General features: G+C 38.8%; 5 protein-coding genes and 1 long non-coding RNA gene across 7 annotated transcripts; 1 reads left to right on the top strand and 5 right to left on the bottom strand.

The window, feature by feature from the left end:
* Window positions 1–598: 598 nt before the first annotated feature.
* On the bottom strand, window positions 599–4,676 carry LOC121784586 (3-phosphoshikimate 1-carboxyvinyltransferase 2-like). The gene is made up of 8 exons (XM_042182755.1): window positions 4,110–4,676; window positions 2,994–3,238; window positions 2,632–2,785; window positions 1,975–2,189; window positions 1,779–1,896; window positions 1,477–1,687; window positions 1,087–1,148; window positions 599–1,006 (listed from the first exon to the last, which is right to left on the bottom strand). Exons 1-8 carry the CDS (start codon window positions 4,443–4,445, stop codon window positions 788–790), a joined length of 1,560 nt encoding a protein of 519 aa, XP_042038689.1. The 5' UTR covers window positions 4,446–4,676; the 3' UTR covers window positions 599–787.
* Window positions 4,677–7,187: 2,511 nt separating this feature from the next.
* Window positions 7,188–10,696, bottom strand: LOC121784567 (transketolase, chloroplastic). The gene is made up of 7 exons (XM_042182731.1): window positions 10,116–10,696; window positions 9,630–9,720; window positions 9,427–9,532; window positions 9,051–9,333; window positions 8,792–8,940; window positions 8,547–8,700; window positions 7,188–8,353 (listed from the first exon to the last, which is right to left on the bottom strand). The coding sequence occupies exons 1-7, from the start codon at window positions 10,602–10,604 to the stop codon at window positions 7,394–7,396; spliced, it is 2,232 nt and encodes a 743-aa protein (XP_042038665.1). The 5' UTR covers window positions 10,605–10,696; the 3' UTR covers window positions 7,188–7,393.
* A 143-nt stretch (window positions 10,697–10,839) lies between these two features.
* Window positions 10,840–15,268, bottom strand: LOC121784576 (DNA repair protein RAD51 homolog 3-like). 2 transcript variants are annotated; one of them, XM_042182738.1, is made up of 9 exons: window positions 15,145–15,268; window positions 14,922–15,023; window positions 14,093–14,215; window positions 13,960–13,993; window positions 13,791–13,861; window positions 13,475–13,701; window positions 13,269–13,400; window positions 13,080–13,146; window positions 10,840–12,917 (listed from the first exon to the last, which is right to left on the bottom strand). In XM_042182738.1, the coding sequence occupies exons 1-9, from the start codon at window positions 15,254–15,256 to the stop codon at window positions 12,742–12,744; spliced, it is 1,044 nt and encodes a 347-aa protein (XP_042038672.1). In that variant the 5' UTR covers window positions 15,257–15,268; the 3' UTR covers window positions 10,840–12,741. The 2 variants fall into 2 exon arrangements, with proteins under 2 accessions (XP_042038672.1, XP_042038681.1); XM_042182747.1 differs by having other exon boundaries at window positions 13,475–13,695.
* Window positions 15,269–17,983: 2,715 nt separating this feature from the next.
* Window positions 17,984–19,400, bottom strand: LOC121784559. Its single transcript, XR_006046730.1, has 3 exons — window positions 19,259–19,400; window positions 18,911–19,111; window positions 17,984–18,375 (listed from the first exon to the last, which is right to left on the bottom strand). It is a non-coding gene; the product is annotated as an uncharacterized LOC121784559 (long non-coding RNA).
* On the top strand, window positions 18,937–21,348 carry LOC121784541 (protein NRT1/ PTR FAMILY 7.3-like). The gene is made up of 4 exons (XM_042182702.1): window positions 18,937–19,068; window positions 19,276–19,493; window positions 19,584–20,149; window positions 20,218–21,348. Exons 1-4 carry the CDS (start codon window positions 18,948–18,950, stop codon window positions 21,071–21,073), a joined length of 1,761 nt encoding a protein of 586 aa, XP_042038636.1. The 5' UTR covers window positions 18,937–18,947; the 3' UTR covers window positions 21,074–21,348.
* LOC121784549 (arginase 1, mitochondrial) lies at window positions 21,319–24,863 on the bottom strand. Its single transcript, XM_042182715.1, has 7 exons — window positions 24,705–24,863; window positions 24,158–24,325; window positions 23,587–23,746; window positions 22,798–22,931; window positions 22,489–22,698; window positions 22,214–22,324; window positions 21,319–21,873 (listed from the first exon to the last, which is right to left on the bottom strand). Exons 2-7 carry the CDS (start codon window positions 24,296–24,298, stop codon window positions 21,613–21,615), a joined length of 1,017 nt encoding a protein of 338 aa, XP_042038649.1. The 5' UTR covers window positions 24,299–24,325; window positions 24,705–24,863; the 3' UTR covers window positions 21,319–21,612.
* Window positions 24,864–25,956: the final 1,093 nt, after the last annotated feature.

Genomic DNA, 25,956 nt, shown 5'->3' with positions numbered 1-25,956 from the left:
GCGAAAATTTTAAAAAAATTTAAAAAAAATTAAAAAAAATTAAAAAAAATTAAAAAAATTAAAAAATTAATTTTTTTTTAGTTGTTGACATTTTAATACGAGTTGTTGACATTTGATATTCTGGCTATTGAAATGAAATGACGATAATACCCCTTAGTTGACATAATATACTTGCAGTTGACATTTCAAAATGAGTGGCTGAAAATGCATCTCAATTCTCAATTAAGCTAAAAACTACAATCCTATAAAGTATAAAAACTATTACTACTTATATTTATATTGTAAAAAATAAATTCAAATTTTCAATTCTTATTTTTCAAATAAAAAACAAAAATTTGCCAAAAGTTTAAAACGAACTAAACTGAAAAACCGAACCAAATATAAATTTCAGTTGATTCGGATTGGATTTCGGTTATTTTGCCCATTCTAGCACATTATAGTGTAAAAAATAATTAGTGCTAATTAAATATATCCCATTCATATTGAATTGAAGGCCTGACGGATTTTAGATCCGGCCTGATGGAGTATGGAAATTGCCAACTCTTACTCAATGCAGGCCAAGCTGACAAGAAAGAATGCATTATAAAAAACATTAATCTAACATTCAAAACATTAATTTATTACTCAAGAAATGGTCACAACACATTCAATCTGTCTACAACCAAAATAATTCCCAATATTAAACATGTCTTATTTTACTGTTACAAACATTTTCAACATCTCACTGCATTCCAAAATTTGTTGATCTTTCATATTCGTTTCTTCATCAGTGATGGCAATAGTTCTTTCAGTGCTTCGAAAACGTAACAAGCACGTCGAAATAGTTGGGGAAGGTCTTACGGGTGCACCCGGGGTCCTTGATGGTCACTGGAACCTCGGCACATGCAGCCAGAGAGAAGGCCATCGCCATCCTATGGTCGTCGTACGTGTCAATCTCCGTCACATTCAGTTTCTCCGGTGGGGTGATCACGCAGTAATCTGCCCCTTCCTCAACCGTTGCTCCCAACTGAAACATATACAAAGTAGAACGATGATCACACGATAGATATCCAAAGATGGAGGAAACGTGTGTAAAATGGAACATACCTTCCTAAGCTCTGTGCAGATGGCAATCATTCTTTCGGTTTCTTTAACCCTCCAGCTAGCCACTGCAAACAAATGGGAGATAACGGGTCAGTTTTCGCAGACGAGAAAAGTAGCATTGAAAGCAGAAGATTCTGAGCAAAAGTTGATCAAAGGCATTGAGAATAGATGCTCCTGGCTTAGGCCCATTGATTGAAGATAGGATAAGATTTTGGCAAAGGATCAAAGGTAAAGAGTATTATAGATTCTTTAAATCATCATTCACGTTGCTTTCGTTTTCATTTATAACTACGGAAGCAGATAGCGACCTTTTAGCTGACTTGTGTCAACTACTTCATTTATTATTCACTAACGAAGAGAAACATATGATCGTGTGATAAGAGGCAGCCGTACCATCTCTTATAGCAGTGGGCCCATCTGCGAAAAGTGCCACCACAGCGAGAGTCATGGCCACATCGGGCATTTTGTTCATGTTTATGTCAACGGGTCTCAAATGTTTCCTTCCAAATGCATCACGAGGAGGTCCTTTAACAGTCACACTGTTCTCAGTCCAGGTTACCTCAGCACCCATTTTTTCAAGAACCTCGGCAAATTTAACATCACCCTTCAAAACGAAATATATGAGCAGAATATATTAGAAATCCCATCATCTGAAAGGATCAGAAAGATCACAACATCAAATGAGGCCGAAATACCTGCAAACTGCTCGTTCCACACCCTTCAACAGTAACAGTTCCACCAGTAACAGCTGCACCGGCCAAGAAGTAACTGGCGCTTGAGGCATCACCTTCCACATAGGCTTTCCCAGGAGACCTGATAATTGCATCAAGTTAAAGCTTCGACAAATCGAGTTCATCAAAGCTGCCTACAGGTTAGTGGGGAGGAACTTACTTGTACTTTTGACCTCCTCGGACAAAGAACCGGTCCCAGCTGTCACTGTGCTCTACTGAGACGCCAAAGCGTTCCATCAATTTAAGTGTCATATCCACATAAGGCACGGAAATGAGTTTGTCAATGATTTCAATCTCGACGTCTCCTAAAGCCAGGGGTGCAGCCATGAGCAGAGCAGTCAGGTATTGGCTGCTTATGGATCCAGATAGCTTCACCTGCAGACATAAGGAAAGAACAGAGAGAAGATAAATCATAGATTCTCACTGACGTTCTAACAGAAAATGATGTTTTGTTTCTCTTTCCAAATTGGGACAAAAAATTCAGAGCGAGGAAGAAGTTCATTCAGGACTCTTATCCAGATAGAGTGGCACCGAAATAAACACTCACAATAGCATGTTCTGTCGTTTGAATGTATTCATCTTATTCAGTTCACATATGATAAGAAAAGGGATAAGGCAGAAAAATCACAATCTCCCAAGTCTAATTTAGTAGCAGAAAAGCCGAATATTTCATCCTAGATGACAGAAATGAACATGGTAGGTATCAGTTTGAAGCTTGGGTACGACGTTACTGTATGTAACATGGTAACATGCAGGCCTGTCTGAATAATTGCCAAAAAAATGGCAGAACTAAATTTCAAGTGAGAGGAAGACCCACCTTCCCTCCAGGAAGACCACCTTTTCCAACGACACGAACAGGGGGACAATCAGTACCCAGGAAACAATCAACTTCAGCACCGAGCTGCTTAAGTCCAGTGACTAAATCACCAATAGGTCTCTCTCTCATGCGAGGGACTCCATCAAGCACATAGCTGAAAACCATGACAAAGTATAAATGCCAGACAGTAAGAAATCAATCAAGATTACTCTACGAACAAATCAATCAAGATTATTTAATTATATTAAGTGCCCCTTGCAGCTACATTTATCCAAAACTCAAATAGAATCACATGAAAAAATTTTCAAGGATCAGGCATAAATGTAAATAATACACTGGTGGAAAGTGTGTAAATAATATACCTTGCATTCCCACCAGCAGCAACAACTGCAGCAGTCAATGGGCGCATCGCTGTTCCTGCATTTCCTAAGAAAAGTTGAATTTCTTCCTTGGCTTCTTTAGAAGCTGGAAATAGGCCGCCAGAGCCTCCCACAACTGCGCGTTGATTAGCTTTGTCTTCTTCGACATCTAACCCAAGAGTCCTCAAAGCACCAAGCATATAATGAATATCATCACTGCTTAGCAAGTTGTCCACAACAGTCGTTCCCTAGAAAACATGTAAGGGTTATTTCAGGAACATAGTTAAAAGTAGACATAGACCCAAGAACTAGTAGATAACTGTGGAGCACATCCAACATCCACCAAAAGTTTACTGCATCTTGTGACTGGCTAACTTATAAATTTACACAAGGAAAGATAAAAATATACATGAAATAATCTGTGAAAGAGATTAGGGACTCCTAAAGTATTTCTAGCACTAATCAAATGAAAATTTGAGGTGGCATGAAAGGTTCAAAATGTGATACTTTACATAAAAGAGCAGAAAAATTATGTGATCATAACTTTTCTTCTCATACTCTCAATCTTCAGCTACAGATGGACAATTTTTTCAAACATGTAATCCTAAATCAAATAAAGAAAGATATTCCAGCATAAGGGTTGGACATAGATTCTCCAACTGCACAACAACTAAGTACATGCTATAAACTAAAACTACACTCTCAATCAATATCACATATTTCATGTCACATAAGAATCCATCTTCTCCAAGCCAACTACATAGCCAAAGGGAGAGATGTCTAGGAAGTAGGAAGCTCCACTAGATGGAAATACTAACTACTAGTGAGGCATTAACTGCCATATTGCATTGAAATAGGTCTAGGACAGCATGTAACCGAATGCTCTGTGTAAAAGATACCATCACACATATTTTTGTCCTAGGCCAAAAATACTAAATCAATTTGATTATCTCGGTCAAATTCAGCTTTAAAACAAGTGTGCAGAACATAAACATAAGCATTGCATTTATACTTTATAACAAAGAAAATGAACCCTTAAATATGCATTTAAGGCAATTAAAAAATGCTACTAGTATATATTTCAGCATTGCAAATCGATAAGCAAAATGTAAGTTCTACCTCAGACAGAGCAGCAAGAAGCAAAATTCGGTTGGAGAGTGATTTAGAGCCCGGCAACTTAACAGTACCCGAGATTTCTCTGATGGGTTGGAGCACGATCTCCGGCACCGTCGACGGCTTCTCCGTCGTCGTGACCGAGGCCACAACTCTCAATTGATTCGTCTTTTTAACCGTCAAGATCGAACTTTTACCCAATCCCCACGATCTTTTCGACGAATTGTTCAAACTCTTGGAGGCGAAAAACAAGGAGGACGAAGTTGAAGCCGGGGATTTAGCATTAGGGGTTGTGAATTTGGGCGAGGCGAGATTGTGCGCCATTTTCGCGACGTGAGCCATTAATTAAGAGCTGGTGTTTATCAGCAAATTGAGATATGCAATTGATGGGATTTGATTCCCTTTTGCAGAAAGTGAGAAATGAGGATTGAGGGAATGGAGAATTGTTTGTAGTTGTGAAATGGGGGGTTAGGTTGAAGTAGCAGGAGGTTGGCGGGTTAGAATTTGGTCAGCATCGGTAAAGATCCATTTCGCTTCACCAACCCCTTCAAAATTTGGTCTTTCACTTTTTTCTTATTTTGCCATCATTTTATTCTTTACATTCGACATAAATTAGTTGTTATCTTCGATTCCTTTGTGTTTACAAATGTACATTAAATAAAGACAAGAACAGTATCTCGTAGAGCAAAATGTTTGTTGTCATTTTACTCCTCTTTTACCTTTTTTTAATTATGTAAATATTTAAATTGGAAAATACTATCGAATAATAAGAATAATGATAAAGATGACAATTTGAAGGGAAAATAATTTAAGCTGTCAATATATGGTAAAATGCATATCCTCATCAAAACGTCAAATAGTGAGGAAATGAGGTACAGTACTATACAAATTAGTCAGTTCGTGTCGATGCTTTTTATTCGATAAACACACTAGACATATGATATGGTGAATAAATGTAGATATTTGCTTCATTAGGGTCTAAAATCGACCATTATTATTATTATCATCATCATGCTAGTATAAGTTAAAGGGTACTTTTGAATAAAAAAATTAAAATTTATACTACTAAGACTAAGATTTGGTAGGAACATGGAGTGTAGTGATGCTTTTCTTGAACGCTCTGGGTTGAGGCTGTGCCTTGTTGGCACAAAACACAAAGTGGGTGTGAGAGAGAACATTAGCATTAGAGCATCTCCAGTAAGACTGGACGTCAAATAGCCCTCACATAGTCTTCACACTGCCACATCATCAGTACTACAATTCTCCTACCACATCAGCTTGCCACATCAACTGGACATCAAATAGCCCTCACATAGCCTTCACACTACCTATCCACATCACTAATAACAATTATATAATTTAATTTACACTCGTATCAACATACGGAATTTAATTTACGAGACAAATACGGAAAATTCGAATAATAATATTAAAACTTAAAATGTACATTAATTTTTTAAAAAAATTACAATAATTTTAAAAAAAGTACAAAAATTAAAAAGTACATTAATTTTAAAAAGTAAAACAAAATCACTCCTCGCCGCCGTCCTCGTCTCCGTCGTCGCCCAGCGCTTCTTCACCGTCGTCGCCGCCGCCTCCGTCGCCACCTACGCCTCGGCTATTCCTGCCGGTGTCCCTCCTCATCGCCTCCAATTCTTCACGCTGGCTCTGGAGCAATACACGAAGAAAATCCTTCACCTCGGGGTCCCCTCCGTATACTGTGCATCCGTTGGGGTCGATGTGTGCGAAGAACCGGTGGAAAAATCAAAAGTCGGCCGATAGGCGTTGTCCCCCCCGTGCGTCCCCTGCGCCGGGGGAATCATCTGCTGCTACGGGCACATGTTGTAGTACCCGGTCATCGGAGGCCAACCACCTCCCCCAGGAGCTGGGGAAGTATGGGACCCTACCCCGGGAGTCGGGGGCGTCTGAGACCCTACACAGGGAGGCGGGGGAGTCTGAGACCATCCCCCGGGAGTCACTGGAGTACCTTCGTAGTTGTTCTCCATTGCTCGTTATTGATCTTGAACAGAAAGTAAGGTAGAGAGAGTACTCGTTAAAACAAGTGGTGCGAATGAAAAAAAAAGAAAAAAAAAAATAAAATCTGACGCCGATTTGACGCAGATCCGGGACCCACAATGGCGCCGTGAGGATCGGCGTCGGAACCGGCGTCATCGCGCGAATCGGCATGGCCACGCCGATTTTGACGCTGATTTCGCCGACGCCGGTTCCAATGGTTCGGCGTCAGAACCGGCGTCGGCGAAAAATCGGCGTCGCGATTTTGACGCCGGCATTGGAGATGCTCTTAGTATCCACCAAACACAATCACCAACCACTAGATTGGTATGGTTGGTGAGCTCAATATATTGTACTACCATTTGTCATAGATCTGGAAATGGGCTGATTTGGTCTCTCATTCTTGCATTGAATTTGAATAGAATAAAATAAAATATCATTTCATTTCATCACAATACTCACAAATATGTGCTTGTGCATGCTACATGCGTCCAATGTCAGTCCTGGTAATTTTATAAACTTCACGTGTTAAATGCACAATCTTCTTTGTAAGATTCAAATAGCATGAAAATTTATTCAAACAAATCTAACTTAGCATACATTTAAAGATAAAGTATTGCTCTTCCCACTTATTGAGAGGGAGAGAGAATATGCTGAAGGCTTATGCTAAGTGATGATGATGGTCCACCACATAATTGAATACCTACCCTTCAACATCTAAAGGGAAATGAGTCCAAAAATAATAAAAGCAAACAGGTTAACATATTGCTGTGTATGAAAAGCCAAAATTGAGACATTGTGGATAGCCCAATCCAAGAGCTCACACCACTTAGCTTTGATCTACCACACAATACTTGATGTCATCACCATTTATGGCCTCATTTTTCCTCAGTAGATGAGGATAGAACCAGTCACTTTCTATGAATTCAATGGCTTCAATCCATTATTTATATCCATCAAATTAAGAGGTGATATTAAAATGGTGATGGCTTTTACTGGTTTGGGGAACAAGAGCCTTTTGATTGCTGATAAACAATTCAGGTACAAAATCAGGATGTTCGAGTTCACATATTCAAGAGAATTCTTGTGCCCAATATATATAACTCGATCACATTTTAGACTACAAAAGCTCAATCTTGATGGAACAAAAAAATAAAACAAGAGAATTGTGTATTCTTTATTAGGAATTCTCAGCTCTGCTGCTCCAAATCGAGCCCCTTTTCTCTTTATGTGCTTCAATCAAACCACAAACGACATCCGAATGGAAAGAAGAAATCTTAGATCAACTCTTTGGCTGCGGCTACAACAGCTTCTGCTGTGATGCCGAACTCCTTGTATATCTTCCCAGCAGGCGCACTAGCCCCAAACCGATCAATTCCAATGGCCTTTCCACTGGAGCCAACGATCTTGCCCCACCCGAAAGTTGATCCAGCCTCAATGCTAACCCTAGCAGTCACTGCGGCAGGCAGCACGCTCTCCTTGTACTCAGCAGATTGATCGTCAAAGAGCTCCCAAGAAACGAAGGAGACGACTCTCACTGCCTTGGCTTCCTTTCTGAGCTCATCAGCAGCCTTGGCTGCGATTTCCAGCTCTGAGCCGGTTCCAATCAGAATGACATCGGGCTTGTTGCCAGACGAGTTGTCTGAGATGGTGTATCCTCCCTTTTCCACTCCCTCAATTGAGGTGCCTGGGAGCTGGGGGAGCTTCTGGCGAGAAAGGGCCAGAACAGAGGGTCTCTTCCTGTTGAGAACGGCCACCTTGTAGGCTCCTGCTGTCTCGTTGCCATCAGCTGGACGGAACATCAGAATGTTGGGCATGGCGCGGAAGCTTGCCAAATGCTCGATTGGCTGATGGGTGGGTCCATCTTCTCCCAGCCCGATAGAATCGTGGGTCATGACGTAGATGACTCCAGCTTCAGACAAGGCAGAGATCCTCATGGATGCTCTCATGTAATCAGTGAACACAAAGAAAGTTGCACAGTAGGGGATGAAACCCGGGCTGTGAAGGGCAATGCCGTTGCATATGGCTCCCATACCATGTTCACGGACACCAAACCTCACGTTGCGCTCTTCTGGTGTGTTCTTCTGGAAGTCTCCGAACATTTTAAGAAGGGTCATGTTGGACGAGGCAAGATCAGCACTGCCACCAATCAGACCAGGGAGAACCTTTGCAAGAGCATTGAGATTTGTCTGAGACAGATTTCTTGTGGCATCAGCTGGGCTCTCGGGAGTGTATGTCTGAAACAAGCAGCGTCTAAACGTCAGAAATCAACAAGGAAAAATATGTATGCTAGCAAAGAGCAGGGTTTGCCTCACTACTCTTAAAGAGAACTGATGCTGCTATCAGCCTATCTATTCAAAATGTAACACTTGATCTTCTCAATAACTTGATTACCAATTAATAGCAATAATATTGGTAAATATAGCTTACAGGAAGAGCCTTCTCCCAGCCAGCTGGCAAGGCACCGGTGATGATAGATTTCAGCTCAGCTGATTCCTCTGGGTACTTCTTCTCATATTCGGCAAACTTGGCATTCCATTCAGCTTCAAAAGCAGCTCCTTCGGGAGTGTGTCGGCTCCAATGACTGACACGAAGAATATAAAAAGTAACTAGGCGTTCATCTGCCAATATATAAAATAAGCCTCAACCTGAGAAGTAAGGCGACACATCCTTACCTTTTCACATCTTCGGGCACATGGAAAGGCTCATATGGCCATCCAAGATTCTGTCTGGTGGCCTCGACTTCCTTAGCACCCAATGCACTTCCATGGACACTGTACGAATTGGCTTTGTTGGGGGAGCCAAAGCCAATGGTTGTGGTAACCTGCTCGAACGAAAACAAGAGTCAACATTAATAACTCTTTTGTGAATAAAGAATGCTACATGGATATTTCTAATCGCCACTTTCACCACCCCATTGAAAAAATATCTTACCTTAATCAGAGTGGGTTTGTCCGTCACAGATTTGGCTTCCTTGATGGCAGCACGGATTTCATCATATCCGGTGTTACCATTCTTCACCCAGATTATATGCCAGCCAAGACCCTCAAAGCGAGTGTCAACGCTCTCAGTGAAAGCAATCTCAGTGTCACCATCAATAGAGATGTGATTGTCATCATAGAAAGCAATCAACTTCCCAAGCCCCCAGTGACCAGCAAGGGAGGCGGCTTCATTCGAGATACCCTCCATTTGACACCCATCACCAAGGATAACATATCTGAGTTCAATCCAAATCCAAAAAATTATCAGTAAGGGATATAATCCTCGACCAAAGAACCACACAAAAAGATGAGAAGAAATAGCTCATTACGTGTAGTGATCAACTATCTCATTATCCGGCTTGTTGTATCGCGCAGCCAAGTGCTTCTCTGCAAGTGCCAGACCAACAGCATTGGCAATACCTTGACCAAGTGGCCCTGCACATATGTGTAAGAAAACAGCAGTCAGATTCACAGAACAAAGTTAAGTTGTGTGCTACCATATGAGAAGAAATTCATGTATTTGGGTTCGAACCAGTGGTGACTTCAACACCGGGTGTCTCAAAGTTCTCAGGGTGACCAGGTGTCCTGCTTTCCCATTGCCTGAAATTCTTCAAATCGTCTTCCTGAAACGTGCATAAGAATACACAAATGCTCTCATGAAACTAATGAAATAAGTATCACACATAACAACCTTTGGCAATTTAATTGATTAGCTTCATACACCGAAAGGGAAAAAGAACAAGCATCCTCCAAGCACAACAAAAAAAAATATACTCCAATAAACAATCCAAAACTAATTCATCATTGACCCACAATAGTAAATCACGATAACAGTCAGTTGACCTCGAGAAACAACTCGAAATTATCCCAATTTTTCCAGACGCTCAGATCCATAATTCAAAATCACATCTTCAAACCAAAATAACTAGAATCCAACAACAGAAAACAGATAGAATATCAAGCATTTGGTGATCAAAACGAGTGGTAAATGGAATAATAACAAGCAAAGAGATTCGACCTGGACGGAATCGTAACCGGCGAGGTGAAGAAGGGCGTACTGCAGCATGCAGCCATGGCCGGCGGAGAGAACGAAGCGGTCACGGTTGAACCAGTAAGGGTTCTTGGGGTTGTACCTCATCACCTCATCGTACAATATGTGTCCCATCGGAGCGCATCCCATCGGCAAACCGGGGTGGCCGGAATTGGCCTTCTCTACGGCGTCGATTGAGAGGAACCGGATGGTGTTGACGGACTTCTCCACGAGCTCGGTGTCGGTGGTCTTCTCGAGGGTCTCCACGGCGGCGGAGGCGATCACCGGGTGGCGGACCACAGCGGCGGCGCGGCGGCGGGAGAGGGAGGCCGCGGCGGCGGCGGAGGAGGAGACGGATTTGAGGCCGGAGAAGGAAGGGATGGAGGCAGAGTGGAGCTGCGGGGAGGAGCCATGGCGAGGGATGGAGGGGCGGGAGAGGATGGCTTGAGAGAGAGTGAGAGAGGAGGAAGAAGCCATGGCTCAGTGCTGCTTGCTTTGTGTTTGTCGAAATGAGAGAGAGGATTGGTGAAGATAGATAAAAGGAGAAATATGAGGTGTGAGGAGGTTTTCAATGGTTTTTTCGGTTGCTGGATAAGAAAATTGCTAAAATCTTTTATTTGTGTATCATATTTCACGTCTATCACATATTTTAATTTTATTTATAATTGAGATCGATTTTATTTTCGTATAGTTTTATTTAAATTAAGTGGGAGTGTGTTTATGTTAGTTAGTTACCCCAGAGGAATTTAGACAGTACAATTATGATTTATCAGCACAACCTATGTTTATAGCATAATAGGCCTTAAAGGTCTAAGAATAGTTGATTTGTAAGGGTATTCACTATAAGGCGGACACGCCCAATAGCCCTGCCCCAGTTTTTATCCATAGTCCTAATTTTATTGTTCACAGCTCTAAAATTCTATTTCCGCCACTATAGTGGACACCTCCAATAGCCCCCAAATTCCAAATACAAAATTCTACATTTTCTCCAGCCGCGTCCTCGCCCCGAACGCGGCTATCCCGCGTCCGCCGCCCCAATAACCCCCAAATGTTGTGCGCCCACCTTCCCCGCTATAGCCGCCCGCCCAGCGCCCCCAGATGCGGCTATAGCCGCGTCCTACCATAGTGGACACTCTAAGGGAAGGAGTTACAGATTTTTTATACTAATTACAAAAAATGATTTATTTGTTCTCTTATGTCAAATGCTTTAAATCATATTGTGTGAGTGTAAATTTCTAAAATTAAACAATAATATAATGCATGTTGTCCAAAAAAATACAAAAAGGGAGGAAGAATATTATAAGCATAAAGTAAAGATCTCTTTATGCTTTGTATGGTTAGAATTAATATAAATTACTAGTATTACTTTAACGAGGCATTAATCTTTGAATTAAGGGATTAATCTTTAAATGATGATTACCCTTCCATCTTAAATACTGGTTCGAATCTAGTGCGCGCGTAGTAAAATATGGTACTCGTAGAATAATTATTTTACATGATTAATCTATGGAATGGTATACAACTATTTACTTTTATAAATAATACTCGTAGTATAATTATTTTACATGATTAATCTAGTGGAATTTGCTTTGTTCTTTTAGGTAAGTAGGAATGCTGAAATAATGGTTATAATAGTTCAGCACATCCAACTTTAAAAGGTGTTTTATATAGCAAATTACTTTTTGATAAATTTAATCCAACTATCAAATCACATCAAGAGCTCTCACGATTCTAGTTTAATTAGAAGTCAACTATAGGATAAGCTATAGTAATCTCGTAGATTCTTAGGCATGAATAATATAGCAGAAATAAATAATGATAGCATGGTGGAATAGACCGCTTGGGATACATATACCGAAATCTCTCCCTTTGAAATGGTACTCATATAATTTATTAAAAGTAGATAGGTAGGCTTATCTTGCAAATGTTAGTTTTACTTTTTAAATTATTTTAAGGATGAAAAGATTGATGGAAAGTAATACTATAGTCTAAGTTCAAAGTAAAATTAGTCAAAAATTTGTAGGTGATCAAATTTTCTTTGTTCTATATTTACTCATTTTTTATTCATCAACAAACACACTCTTTAAATGAATTGGGGTTCTTATCAGAGGTAGGTGCAACCTAACTTCTAATAGCAGCAGCAATACTAGCACTTTTTCTTTTGCTTAAATTAATGGCTGGTCAAAAAAGCCATTTTCTTTGAAAAAATGACAGTTTAGTTTTGTTACACATTTGGTAAGTTCTGCATGAAGATAAGACTAGGAGGTAAAGGGTTCGACTCCCACCAACACCACTAGGTCGACATTACGTGCGTGCTTATGACAGCGACCCCGGACATCCCAAGACAGAAAAAATCCAGACAAAAACCTAGATCCACCATCACTGTGACTAAACTGGTTTAACCTCACGAACCAAAAACTAGACTACCCAAAAAGTAGGTATCGAACCCAAATAAGCAACAAGCAGCGAAGCAAGCAATGAGGCTGGGCGTTATGCATTACCATAACAAAGCATGCGGAAAAATGGAGGTTCAATGATGCTTAGCTTAGCAGGCTGTTTATTGATTAACCATCCAAGAAAACAGAACCTCTACAGCTTATTCTCTAACCAAAAGCTACATCAGTTTCACTCTTTTACAGTTTGAAGTTGAGTTTCGGATACCTCGTCCTGTTACGGTGTAAGGAGATGAAGCTGATGGTAAAGAAGGTGATTTATCAATAAATGCATGTCTCTCATTGCCATTCCAGTACAGTATGATCCGGTTCGTAGCAGCATGTGCCCAGCTGTCGCCTGTTGACCGGGGTTTATGGGTTAGAAGATTGTATATCTGTAGTTTTCAGTTCTAATTCTACTTATATTTTAATTAGAAACAGCCACACGGAATGAAGACGTTAAAGTAAGCAGAATGGGAAGTGTGTAAAGAAGAGTACAATGTAAATTTATGGATTTTACCAAGAGCGAGAGTTAGCTGAAATGAGCCTTCCACGAACTTATTGGTTACTTGATTTAATAGAACGACCTGCAGAAGTATGTGGCATAGGCTTAAAATGAGAAATTCTTATGGGGATCTTTGCATTGATAACAACTACACAGCAGAAACGTAGAGGTGCTTGGACAAAACCAAATTGCATAAGTCCTTACAGCCAAATTAAACTTCTTTGCAAGTTTCATCAGTTTTAGTGCCATTCCACTGAGTAATCGAGTCCTGAGTGCCATATCCTCGAAATCTTGACGGAAGTGGAAAGTGATGCTGTCAACAATGACAACCTTAACCTGTGAAACGAGACTTCAAAGCTATAAAACCCATGCACCTCCAGATTAAGAGCCATTCAATTTCTTACACCTACATCTTTATGCTCAGAGAGAAACTTCTCCAAGTAATTTATCACAGCGATTTGCTCTGTGTAAGTGCATACACGGAAGTAGAATATGTTATCAAGAAAAGACTTTGGCTGTTTATCTACTAAACAGGCTTGAGAATCCCTTCGCAGCAAGGTGTTATATTCTAGCATGTCTTGAGCACATGCCTCCGCAATTTGTAGAACACGTTCCACCATAAAACTTCCTTCTGTATCTGAAAACAACCCAACACTAAGAGCTAAAAACTCAGGATAGAACAGTAGTAATACATTGAGAACAATCAGCATATTATGCACAAGGTACCAATATAAACTGCTTTCCCTCCAAGGCCACCATACTCAGCTGGGATTTGGACATTCACTGCAAGCTGAATACTACATTTATCCATTACACATTGCATGAAGATGAAGTAATGGATACACAACTTGAACAAAGAACTAAAGAAATAGTACGCAGGTATAATTATCCTCACCCAAGTTGGGTTTTGCCAATGCCCGGCACTCCTCCTGATAAAGTCAAGACCATGATTATGGTAACAGAATAATGAGGGGGGAAATACTCTATATATAAATTTAGCGGGTATGAGGACTGTATGGCTGACTGACCAATCTCGGTAACTTCTTTACAATGTATTCCTCCACTTAAGATTTCATCCAAATTTGAGCAAGATGTGGTGATGCATTTGGAAGATTCCTCCTCATGCAGCATATCCCATGCCGTCTGTGCTCCTATACGGAATCAATGTGAAAACTTATACTCCCTCCGTTCCATAGTAATGAAGGCGTTTCTTTTAGGCACGGAGATTAAGAAAAATTGTGTTAGGTGATTTAAGTAAATGGAGAATAAAGTGGAAAATGAAAAAGGTAGAGAGATGAAGAGAGAGTAAAGTAGGTGTGGAAAAATGTGTGGACTTTTACTAAAAATGGAAATAACCCTATTACTATGGAACGTGCTAAAATGACAAAATGACTCTATTACTATGGAATGGAGGGAGTGTAATTCAAGGCTTCTTCAAGTGCATAAGCAACAATAATGCTATGGCTGACTTCTCAAGGAGTAGAGAAGGAAAAAAGGAATACAACATTCTGCATCTCAAATGGTATATAACCATTTACAACTCTAAAGCAGTTATGTGTGCTGCACCAAGAAAAGAAAACAGAAAGAGAAAATCCAAAAGGAATATTGTTCCTTCTCTTATTCTATATTAGTACTTCACAAGTGTAATATGAATGAACTGACAGTGAACCAACAATACTCACAGATGATCATAATGCAAAAATGCAAATATATCAACCTTAGAATGAGCAGAACAAGAAAATGAATCTTCCCCTAATATTCATAGAAAAGCTATATAATTCACGGAAACGAAATAAAACAAGCGAATTCAGTAATTCCGCCAGTTACTTCCAATAAACAGCTGGAAACTAATTTTACCATTCACAAGAGCACGACTTCCGCTCTCAATTTTGTCTTGCCCACTCCTTACAGATGCTACTTTCAAAATCTCCACCGCCTCATTTTCTGAAATCTTCAAATCTGTTCAATTACATATAAAAATGATCCGAAATACAGTTGAAGTTAGTGACGACGACAAGCACTCAGAAAGCATTACTGACAAGGAAATTCTAGTAAAAAATAACAGTATAATCGCGAAAACCTAGGGCTAGACGGGAAGGAGACAGGGAGGAGAGAGATGAGAGAGAAGAGTAGCCGGCCGATATCAACTTTCCCCGGTGCGATGGAGAAATTGGCAGACTCGAAACGTCCATTTTAAGAATCAGTGTGTGTTGCGCGTGTGTTTCTAGTGTGGTTTCGCGCGCTTCGTTTTGCCCAATTTGGTGACGGGCCTGGCCTATCATCTGCAGACGGGCTGCAATAATTGGTTTCGGCCCGATAAATTGAGCCCAGTATTTACTTAATAGTACTCCTAGTAACCAAAATTTTTGAAGTGGAGCTCTATTCAAATATCATAACTTTTCTAGATGACTCTACGAAGGACAAGAAGGAGTGATACATTGCTAACTCAATATTTAATTACTAACTACAATTAAATTAAATAATAGTTCTTAGATATTTAAATCAAGGGTCTAGATTATCAACCCCGAAAGGTCAATACGATCAATAAAAAACGTCAATAGAGATATTAAGGTCAATTTACAACAAATTAGTTGTAACTAACTTTTGAAAAATATCATATAACTTTAAAACGTATATAACTTTCTTGATTTAAATTATTTTTTCGCACAACATATATCAAATTAAAAATAATTTCATAAGGATTCTAACGAGGTCTCACTTGCATATGTTCCGATGTCAAAATTTGAAAAAAATTTCAAAAAATTTCAATTTTTTCATACAACAACAAATGTCAACATAGTATAAAAAATATGTCAATATAATACATGTAGAATGTCATTCTTAAAGCAATGTGTTGACATGAGCAATGTGTTGACATTCTCAAAGCATTGTTTGATATTTTCAAAACACTATATTGACATTTTCATCCAAAACCCTAATTTGATAGTTTTTTTATCTATTTTGATTTAATTAATAAAAATAAAAATTATACGTGGCAAATTTTAGACCACTAGATTTCTAAAATCCTATAGTCTGAAATTAGTTATAGTTAGTAACTAGAGATTGAGTTAGCAATTGATCACTCTCAAACTCTATAAAATTGTCTAAAATTAGATCAAAATTTATGGTTTTCTAGCGATTTGGTCTTTACACAATTACTCCATAACAAACTATATTAAATAACTTATCACTAAGACTCCCTAATAACAAAATTCTTTCACTGAATGAATCCTACTAATAAAAACCATAAATAACAAATACTCCTTCCGTCCAACTAAATTGAGTAAAAACTTTTGGGCACCGAGATTGAGTACTACTTCTTATGTCCCCTAATGATGTCCTCATTCTTTTTCAGTATGTGATTCATATAGTGCTATTTTATGTGTTAAGTGGAGAGAAAATAATAACAATAATAATAATAATAATAATAACCAGTTATCTTCAATATGACATATCAAAAAGAAAATTTAAGTCATATTTTTTTGGGACGAAGAGAGTTGTACTATTCTGCGACTAGAAACCATGAATATCATAATCTGCATGGGAATGTTTGCTATCGAGATCCCAACAAACATATGATCAAACAGCTCTGTGAGAAATGACGTGTTGATCTCATAATTAAGTCAATATGCTGCTGCTAATCCTTTCTTACTTTCCCCCCTATTCTCACTCTCTCTTTTCCCTTAAAAATCTTTCAACACTTCTTTTACTTTCATGAATGGCCGGGCCATTGATGGTGCTTAAATGAGCTCATTATTATGATAGTGTTGGATAGATAGTTGGAATAGCAACAAACATGTTAGTACATCAGTAAAAGACATGAACAACATCTCCCACAACACCAACATGACATGACCATGTTTCATTATATGTTCCACTTCACAGCATCGAATATCATTATCAACAGAGTATTCAAGCTCCAAAAAAACCATGAATGAGAAAGAAAATCAGCAATATTTCAGTGCCTTTGCTAAAGAAAACTCAGACATGAAGTTGCCAGTCATCATGGATACATGCAAGACATACTATGTTAAAATATATGCAATAAAAGGTAAAAGAAATTCCACGCCTGCTTCTACCAAAATAATACACCAAGGGAGCACTGTGGACTCCACAAATCAATAGCAACACCAAGAGAGGGGGGAAATAAAGAAAGAATTGAATTAAATAGTTCAAGGAACCACGCATGCTATAGCTTGTACTCATTAATTTATACCACAACTTGGCTAAGTACTTCGCCATTGTACCGAACCTACAACCATCACGCCGACATTATAAAAAATAAACGATTTTTATTGTTCATTTCAAAAGATCACCAAACCCACAAAGTGTTTTTGGTCGTTTTCCGCAAAGAGAAAAAGGGAAAACACACCGTCACACGCGCAGCATAGCCTCTTTAGTAGATTGATGTCATGAATTTTAATGTAAAATTAATAAAATGCGAGAAAAATTGAAATAATGTTAATTGAAAGTGGATAAATAGGAAATAAAGAAGAAGAAAAAGTAAGAGAAAGTGGGAAAATGGTGGGCAGACTATTTTCGTGAAACGGAGGTAGTAATTGCAAACTTAATCAATGTAAACAACAACTATACATCTCAATATTTTAGTACAATTATGTTATCAAGTTATTATAATTAACTTGATAAGAAACATATTGATCGAACATCATTATGTTTTAATCTATTTTGCAAGCAAGCAAAATTTAATTGATAAATGAAATTAAGTTATGACGAAAGATATTGCTTTTACCTCCTTTTCTTCTTTTTCAAATAAAAAATTTGAATGATGAAAAATGCAGTTTGTCAAGCAGCCATAATATTTCTTCTTCCGTCTTCACATATTCTCGAGTAGAATTCATTTCATTGCCATGTTTGTTTGTCGTTTCCATGTTTTCCACGTTAATAAATGCAAAACACAATGATTGAGAAAATCTCTTTTGAGCCGATCTCTTTTTCCACTTTACAAATATTTGATCTCTCGCATGTTGTTGAAGAAGATGTAAGAGCCATGATTGGAGGTTTAGCACTCTCTGTTCACTCCCATACCAACAAAACTAAAGCCAGCACCTTTCTGTCTATACATACTTTACGTCGTTGTTCGTCGAGAAACAAAACAATAATATACAAAGGAATGCCAATTCAACCCGAATCTAGAAAGAGTGGTCAAATAATAGACTGCAAAGACGAGGGCTGTGGTTTGAAAATTTCTAACCGGAAAAAATAAATCCATCCCAACTAACCCGAAATGAATAGCCGATGAGACTGACCCTAATCCAATCAACATCCTTATATCTTATTCTTACAGCTGCGCCTGTGTTAAAAAGAATCATTAGCAATCATCATGAATGACGGAGGAAAATGTGGGATAGCAATAAGTTTTATGGTTGAATTCAAACCCAATATCATCAATGGCATGTCAAGAACATGTAAGTAGTCAAAATTATTTAATTTTTGTATATCAAGCTGAAGCTGAAAAGGAGGTTTAAGTATGAACTAGGTGGACCTAATGTGCCACCTAGTGGTGATTTAATAATGCAGCAGGTGATCATAAAAGTACAATAGTCTAGCTAGATGGAGGCTTTCTTCTAGCTTTCAATGATTAGCATACTTAGGAAAAGGCCTTATCTTAATCTTTGTTATGATATTGTTTCATCAGTAGTATTTGTGTGACTATTTCTAGCTTTACACGGAATTGTTTAGTCGTTTTCTTGGACCGACCACAAGTTAAATAACTGTTCATTAGAGTCATTGTAATTATCTGGTTTTTAATATATAGGACTAGCATCTGTCATGGTGAGTTTATCCAGAAAAAAAAAACTTGAATGCTTTTAGAGCTGAGATTTTACCTTGTATAGACTGATCTCATTAAGCTTGATCTACGGCATGCAGGAACGAGGGACGGGGCTTCTCGATGAATGCACGAAAGATGGGACACTCGACATGTATGGGGAGCCAGCAGCAAGAGACAGAACAGGTGGATGGAGAGCAGGATCTCTGGTGCTTGGTACTTTCATTGACCAACTCTGATATATTTCATATTAATTTTCCTGAATGACAACAATGTAGCAATGAATGAGATGGCATCATGTGCTAGATCCAAATAATTTGATTGCTGTCACAAACATATACAAAGACATGATCCTATTTTTATGTGATACCATATTGTAGCTAAAATCAAAGTGTTTTTGACTGACCAGCATTGTTGTTTCAGTAAGTGAAGGACTTGCTGCTCTTGCATTTACTGGAATAGAAGTAAACATGGTGCTTTTCTCCAAATCCGTGTTGAGGCAGACGAATGCGGATGCAGCGAAAACATTCAGTACGTGGATGGGAACTCTCAACATCTGCACTCTGCTGGGGGCTTTTCTCAGTGACTCATACTTGGGAAGATATCTAACTTGTGTTGTATTTCAAGCTGTCTTAGTCATTGTAAGCCACTCTCATTGTTCTTCGCTTCGGATGAGCTTTCTCCACATCAAACTCTTTTTCACTGATTTTGAGCTGGCATTTCTTTAATAGGGATTAGTGATACTGTCTCTGTCAACTCAAGAATTCATGCTTGAACCAAAGGGTTGTGGAAAGATTGGAGATGTATGCCACCAACCGTCACCAGCTAAAGTTGCTTGCTTCTACATATCTATATATTTGCTAGCTTTGGGGAGTGGGGCTATAGAACCGGCAATGGCCACACTGGGTGCAGATCAGTTCGACGAGGAAGATGCAGAGGAGAACAAATCGAAAACGGCATTCTTCAGCTACTATTATGTAGCTCTCAATCTTGGATCATTAATCGCAGAGACAGTTTTGGTGTACATAGAAAATCTAGGGAGATGGGTGCTGGCCTTTTGGATATCAACCTCTTGTGGCTTGTTGGCTTTGGCTTTCCTGCTGAGTGGGACGTCTCGGTACAGACACATTAAGCCGCCCTCTGGTAACCCCATCTCCAGATTCTCTCAGGTGATCTCTGCTTCTGTAAGAAAGTTAAAGCTCGGCGTGTCATCAAATGGAGAGGAGAGACTCTATGAAGTTAGAGACAAGGATGACAAGGAGTGTGGTCGGAGAATATCACATACTGATGATTTCAAGTAAGTCTCTGTCTCAGCTGTTTGTCAGAATTGAGATCTTCAGAATACTGATATTTGCAGTGCAACAGGTTTCTTGACAGGGCGGCGGTTATGACTGAATCGGACGAGATATTTCTAAACAAGGGGCAAACTCCAAATCCATGGCATCTTTGTACAGTAACACAAGTTGAGGAAGTGAAATGTGTGCTGAGATTGCTTCCAATATGGTTCTGCACAATAGTAGCATCTGTAGTATTTGTGCAGGTCCTCTCTCTCTTTGTGGAGCAGGGAGCATCCATGAACACGGTGATAAACAGCTTCCACGTACCCCCGGCCAGCATGACTTCCTTCGACATCATAAGCACTTCAACTTTCATCATCTGCTATGAGAGGTTGCTTGTACCACTATACACCAGACTGACCAAGAAAAAGCTCAAGACTCCAAGTGAGCTGCAGAGGATGGGAATCGGGATGGTGATATCGATTGTTGCCATGATCATTGCAGGCCTAGTCGAGCAATGGAGACTCAAGTATGCAGACGAAGGCGAAACGAGTTCTCTCAGTATTTTCTGGCAAATCCCACAGTATGTGCTTGTGGGAGTTTCCGAAGCCTTCATCTACGTCGCTCAATGGGAATTCTTCGCATCGCAGATCCCTGACAGATTAAAGAGCTTGGGGCTGGGACTATCAATGTCTTCATCAGCTCTCGGTAGCTATCTCTGCACCATAATTGTGGCAGTGGTTATGAAAACTACAGCAAAGCATGGGAAACCCGGGTGGATACCTCCAAATCTGAACCAAGGCCATATGGACAGGTTTTTCTTCTTGTCAGCTGCTCTCATCACTTTCAATCTCGCACTCTTCATCACCTGCGCAAGCCGATTTAAGTGCATCAAACTAGAGAAACGACATGAAGGGAAGGAAGCGCCGGCTGCTCTGCCTTGAGTCCTTGACCCATCTGCTGTTCTGCGTTGACCTGATGAAGACGATGACTCACCTTACCTTTATCTGTAGCATCTGCACTAGGAAAACATGAAGAAAAGAAAGAACTGTAAAAGGGTAAACGTGTATTTTATGCTATAGAGGATGTAAGGTTTCTGGAAATAAACAAGAATCTTAACACCACAGTTACTCAAAATACGAAGTAAAATCATGTAAACAAATCACGAGTGTTTCAACTCAATAGCATGTAAACAAATCACCAATATTTCAATTCTAAAGATCCGATCATAGTCCAAAAAACTACCACGTTCAACAAATCAACAATTGCATTCAAACAGTGCATACATATATTTTAACGGAAGTCTCAACTGTTACTCTATTCTCCATTTCGCAACTAAAAGTCTGTCTAAAAATAAGCAGTCACAAGGCATGACCATATAGTATCAGGCTCATCCGGGTGAATTCATTTTTTGGCCAAGTGCTGTAGCACCACAACCAACATTGCATATGATGTGCTTATTCAGGCTGATCCAATATCATGGTCATTTTGATATCTTTGCAGTCAGTTCTCGTACTAGCTTTGCAGCAACCATCGCAGTCATCCCATCAACAGTGTCTCGCTGTGGATTGAACTCCACAACATCAGCAGCAACCACATCACCTTTAAGGTTTTGAAGAATGTTGAGAACATCCCGAAAAGAGAGGCCTCCTGGCTCAATGTGAGAAACTCCTGGTGCAAATGCTGGATCCATACAGTCCAGATCGACAGAAATATACACACCCTTTACACCTTCACCAAGTTTCTGCAAATAATTCAAGGCTGCAAAGAATAAGGACAAACATTTTGGCAAGAACAAATTTGATTCTTTGATATTGTTTTTACTCTCATTTTTGCAACAGATTAATATTAAACTTGATTACTGGTAATACAATACCTAACATGGTAGAAATAAATTCAAAAGTTCAAAAGACATTGAAACAATTCATGCTGTACATAATGATTGTCATGTACTTATTTATGGTTCACACATGTTTCAGATTTTGATAATCCTCAAATTTTGAGATAGTGACAGAGAGAGGAAAACAGAGCAACACAAAAGACTGCAAGGTGGGTGTTGGGAGGGAGGGGGGAGAAAGAGAGACCAGATTCTCGAGTAGGTTCCGATCCCTTGAAAATGTCCGCATTTCATATTGCTCTACACCAAATCGCTTCCCCTGTTCCCGGCCCTCCTTTGTAATTGATCTGATTCCAACCTGCATCAACCATTATAAGAATTTCAATCAACCCCTTTTTCCTGATTATATTTGGTTGGGAAAAGTAAAGCATACAAGGTTTTGCCATAAAGTTTGCATGGCTCTCCGGTGAAATTTTGGATCAATTTGCATAAACAACCATCACTGACAAAAGCTTAGGTCACCTGCAACAATCGCCGAGCATAACCACCCTCCATGATTCTAGCAAAAGAAGATGCATGAGAATATTTATTCCCCTCAAAAGCATCATAAATATCAGGATGAGCATCCAGGTGAAGAATATCAACAGGCCCTCCAAGCTTCTCAGATACGGCTCTCACAGAAGGAAATGAAATAGAGTGATCACCTCCAAGCACCAACGGCCGCAATGGGTCCTAAAAAGTGCAGGAAAAAAAACCGAAAAGGAGTCATGTATGAGGAAAATTGAAAGATAATCCCTACAAACAAAGATGTCTTTGGAAAGGGAAGCTTACTTCTTCCATCACTAACTTCACAGATTCACTTATAATATTCATCAATCTATCGTCATCAACTCCACAATCCCGTAACTCCTGAACTGGAACATCACCAACATCTGTCAGGACCCTTGGATCATTAAGATCTTTGCCTGCATAGCCAGGTTCATCATGAAACAAATTCAGCATCATTGTAGATAGGAAGGGGGGAGAGAGATAAAAAGAGATCATATTATTGTAAGAATCAGGTTATCAGAAGTGTATGGTTCATGACTCAGTTGTGAATAAACCAACTTTACTTTTGAAGTCTAAAAAAGTTATGAAAAAGAATGTTAAAGAGTTCTCATCAATGATTTACAATCATCAATCAAGAAGAGCATTTTTCTCAAGTAAATTATGACGATAAATGAAATGAAGAAGTAAATAGATATACATCTCTTTAACAAATCCAATTTATTGCTCAATAGATGCAGATCCCTGATACACGAGAAACAAATTTGCAACATTGATATGACAAATTCAAATTCTTGCCTATAAAGATTTATAGTATAACTTTGACCAAGAACGTGAATATCAAAAAATTTGGGAGGGACTATCAGCAAGATACAAAGGTTTAAAAAAATCATTTTCTCATGATGAACTAGATATAATATAAGATACTAATAGAATTGATACTGAAATGATACTAAGCAATAACCAATCATTTCCCTAAGTATGGAAGTACCATCAACAAACAAATGAAATCCTTGGAAGAAAGAGTATTCATGCCCAACCAAAATGGCATGACTAGTGATGGATACGCTTTACCTTCTTCTGTGGTGGAATTTGTGCTCCCACACCAAATGGCTTCTCTTATACGTGGTGGTGCAAATGCAGGACCCTGGAGAAAGGAAGAGTTGTGTCCTAAGGGAACTCCGAGAAGAGATGCTGATGCTGCCACACCTCCCAAAGCTCGTAGAAGTTCCCCCTGTTGCAAGGATAAACTAAAACTAGGTGAAGACGCTGTAGATACAACGATTTGGGAAATTTAGGCCATATTGTTTAACTTCTCCCAGACACCATTCTCAAATTTATTCCCCAGAAAAATCAATCCAGATATTGCTTTTGGATACCTCAAGGTAACGGATAACCAAATAGAAGAATCCAACAAGGAGCTATAATTCAGAAATCACAGAAACAATCTTATCGTAATATATATTATGAAGCGATGTTCCAACTTCGCCATCATATTCAGAGACCAACTAGCATAAACATGAACATCTTTATACAACATTGACAGGAATGCAATGAATTCCAACTACGAAAGACCAGACTCCAGACATTAATCCCATGAGGTAATTGAAGATGGATAAATATATGTTAGGTCATCAGAATATACCTTGAGCTTCGCCCTCTCGCGGATGAGTGTCAGGGATGCCTCAATAACACGAGCCTGACCTTTCTCTATCAAGTCCTTTGGAACATTTTCGGCATTCAGCCTCTGCAGGTAATGGATTCCCATCCTTCCAACGTTTTTCATCTTTTCCGGTAATGGATTTCACAATTTCTGTCCAAACAAACAACCACAAAACATAAAAAATGTGTTCAGTTCAAATATTTTTACTAAAATCCTTCAAACCAGAGAGTAATCCACCCGAAGATCACAGCTAAAACATTAGAGTGCCACAGATGAATGCAACCTTTTACACCAATTAGTAGCTCCTAATTCCACATATGCGATTCCTTTAATCGTTCTAGCTTTATTCATTCACTTCAACCATCACAAAGACACATATTAAAGCAATCTAATTCTAATTGGAAAACGATGTCAAATCAATACCCAAAACAAACCTTAATACCAGAATTAGACACTCAATGGAGTGAATTAAACACAAAAATCGTAAATCCAGGATCGATAGCTAGAAATTGAATCGATCGAGACATACCTGGGTGTGATGGCCGAGAAATGGCGGCAGATCAGAGTGTGTTGTGAGTGAAGGGAGAGGTTTCTGGTACCACCTTTTTGGTGCTGATGCGAGAATGATTGAGGAGCAAAATTGACATGCAGCTGCTTTATTTATTTTTATAATCCAAAAATGCCGAGAGTGGGACTAGTGGCCAGTGGATTATCTCAATTTGGAAGTTGGATTAGGACATGAATTACACGTAATCAAGCCAATACAGATTAAAATAATCTCATAGATTCATGAAATACGAAATTAAATAAAATTTTCCACAGTTTAATCCACTTGAATTTGGACACTTGGTGTTCCCATTTCCATAAATCCTTGTCATTGTACGGGCCAAAAAGCGGCGTCACGCACGCAACTCTATGCATTTATAGAATTATCCAAATTTTTTATAATCAGACCAACCACAGCGCAATAAAAAGGCCCAGCATTAATGAACTGAAATACTCGCACTACTCGCACTTATTTCCTTTTTGGACGTCCCAAGTTACTTGCACTCTTTCCATTTTTAGTAAAAAGTTTCACCTACAGCCGTCATTTTTGACTTTCCTATACACTCATTCCTTAATCTCCGAGCCGAAAAGGAAATGAGAGAGTAGCCCGGGACGGAGGGAGTATGATAGTAGTACTAGTGCCCAATCAATGCGCCAATCTATTTCCAATTTGCAATGACATATTACATATACTAGTACTCACAAAATTAAAAGTATGCAATTTTGGTAAATAATATACTACTCGATTAGATGAATATCAGCATCAATAAATAATCAAGTATTTTTTATTTAATTAATTTTGTTTCATTCACCTAATTTAATTTTTATTGATTCTCCTATAGTTTATTGTTTCTATAACTTCAAATCAATATATGAAAAGGTTTGATTGTAATATAATTTAATTAATATAAATTTTTAAAACTTAATTACCATTATTTATTTCTTGATCTATTAACTAAGAGGAGTAATTAATACTATCGTCCATAAAAAACAGATCAATTTTGCCATTTTGTGTCATCTATAGTTTCAAATGTAGATCCATAATCAAATAATACTACTTCCACCACATTTTCTTTCTCTCTTTCTTATTTTATTAATTGCGCATTAAAACTCGTTGAATTTACACTTTTGTGATTTTTTTGTGGCCGGAGATAGTACTCCCACTACAAGTGAGGCACTTCAATTCGCACATTATTTTGTAAAAATGATAATAAATAGTTATAATGCAGAAAAAA

The sequence above is a fragment of the Salvia splendens genome, chromosome 2 (genome assembly GCF_004379255.2).
Source record: "Salvia splendens isolate huo1 chromosome 2, SspV2, whole genome shotgun sequence".
NCBI classification, from domain to species: domain Eukaryota; kingdom Viridiplantae; phylum Streptophyta; class Magnoliopsida; order Lamiales; family Lamiaceae; genus Salvia; species Salvia splendens.
Note: the sequence above shows the minus strand (reverse complement) of the source record. Positions and strands in the feature narration are given on the sequence as shown.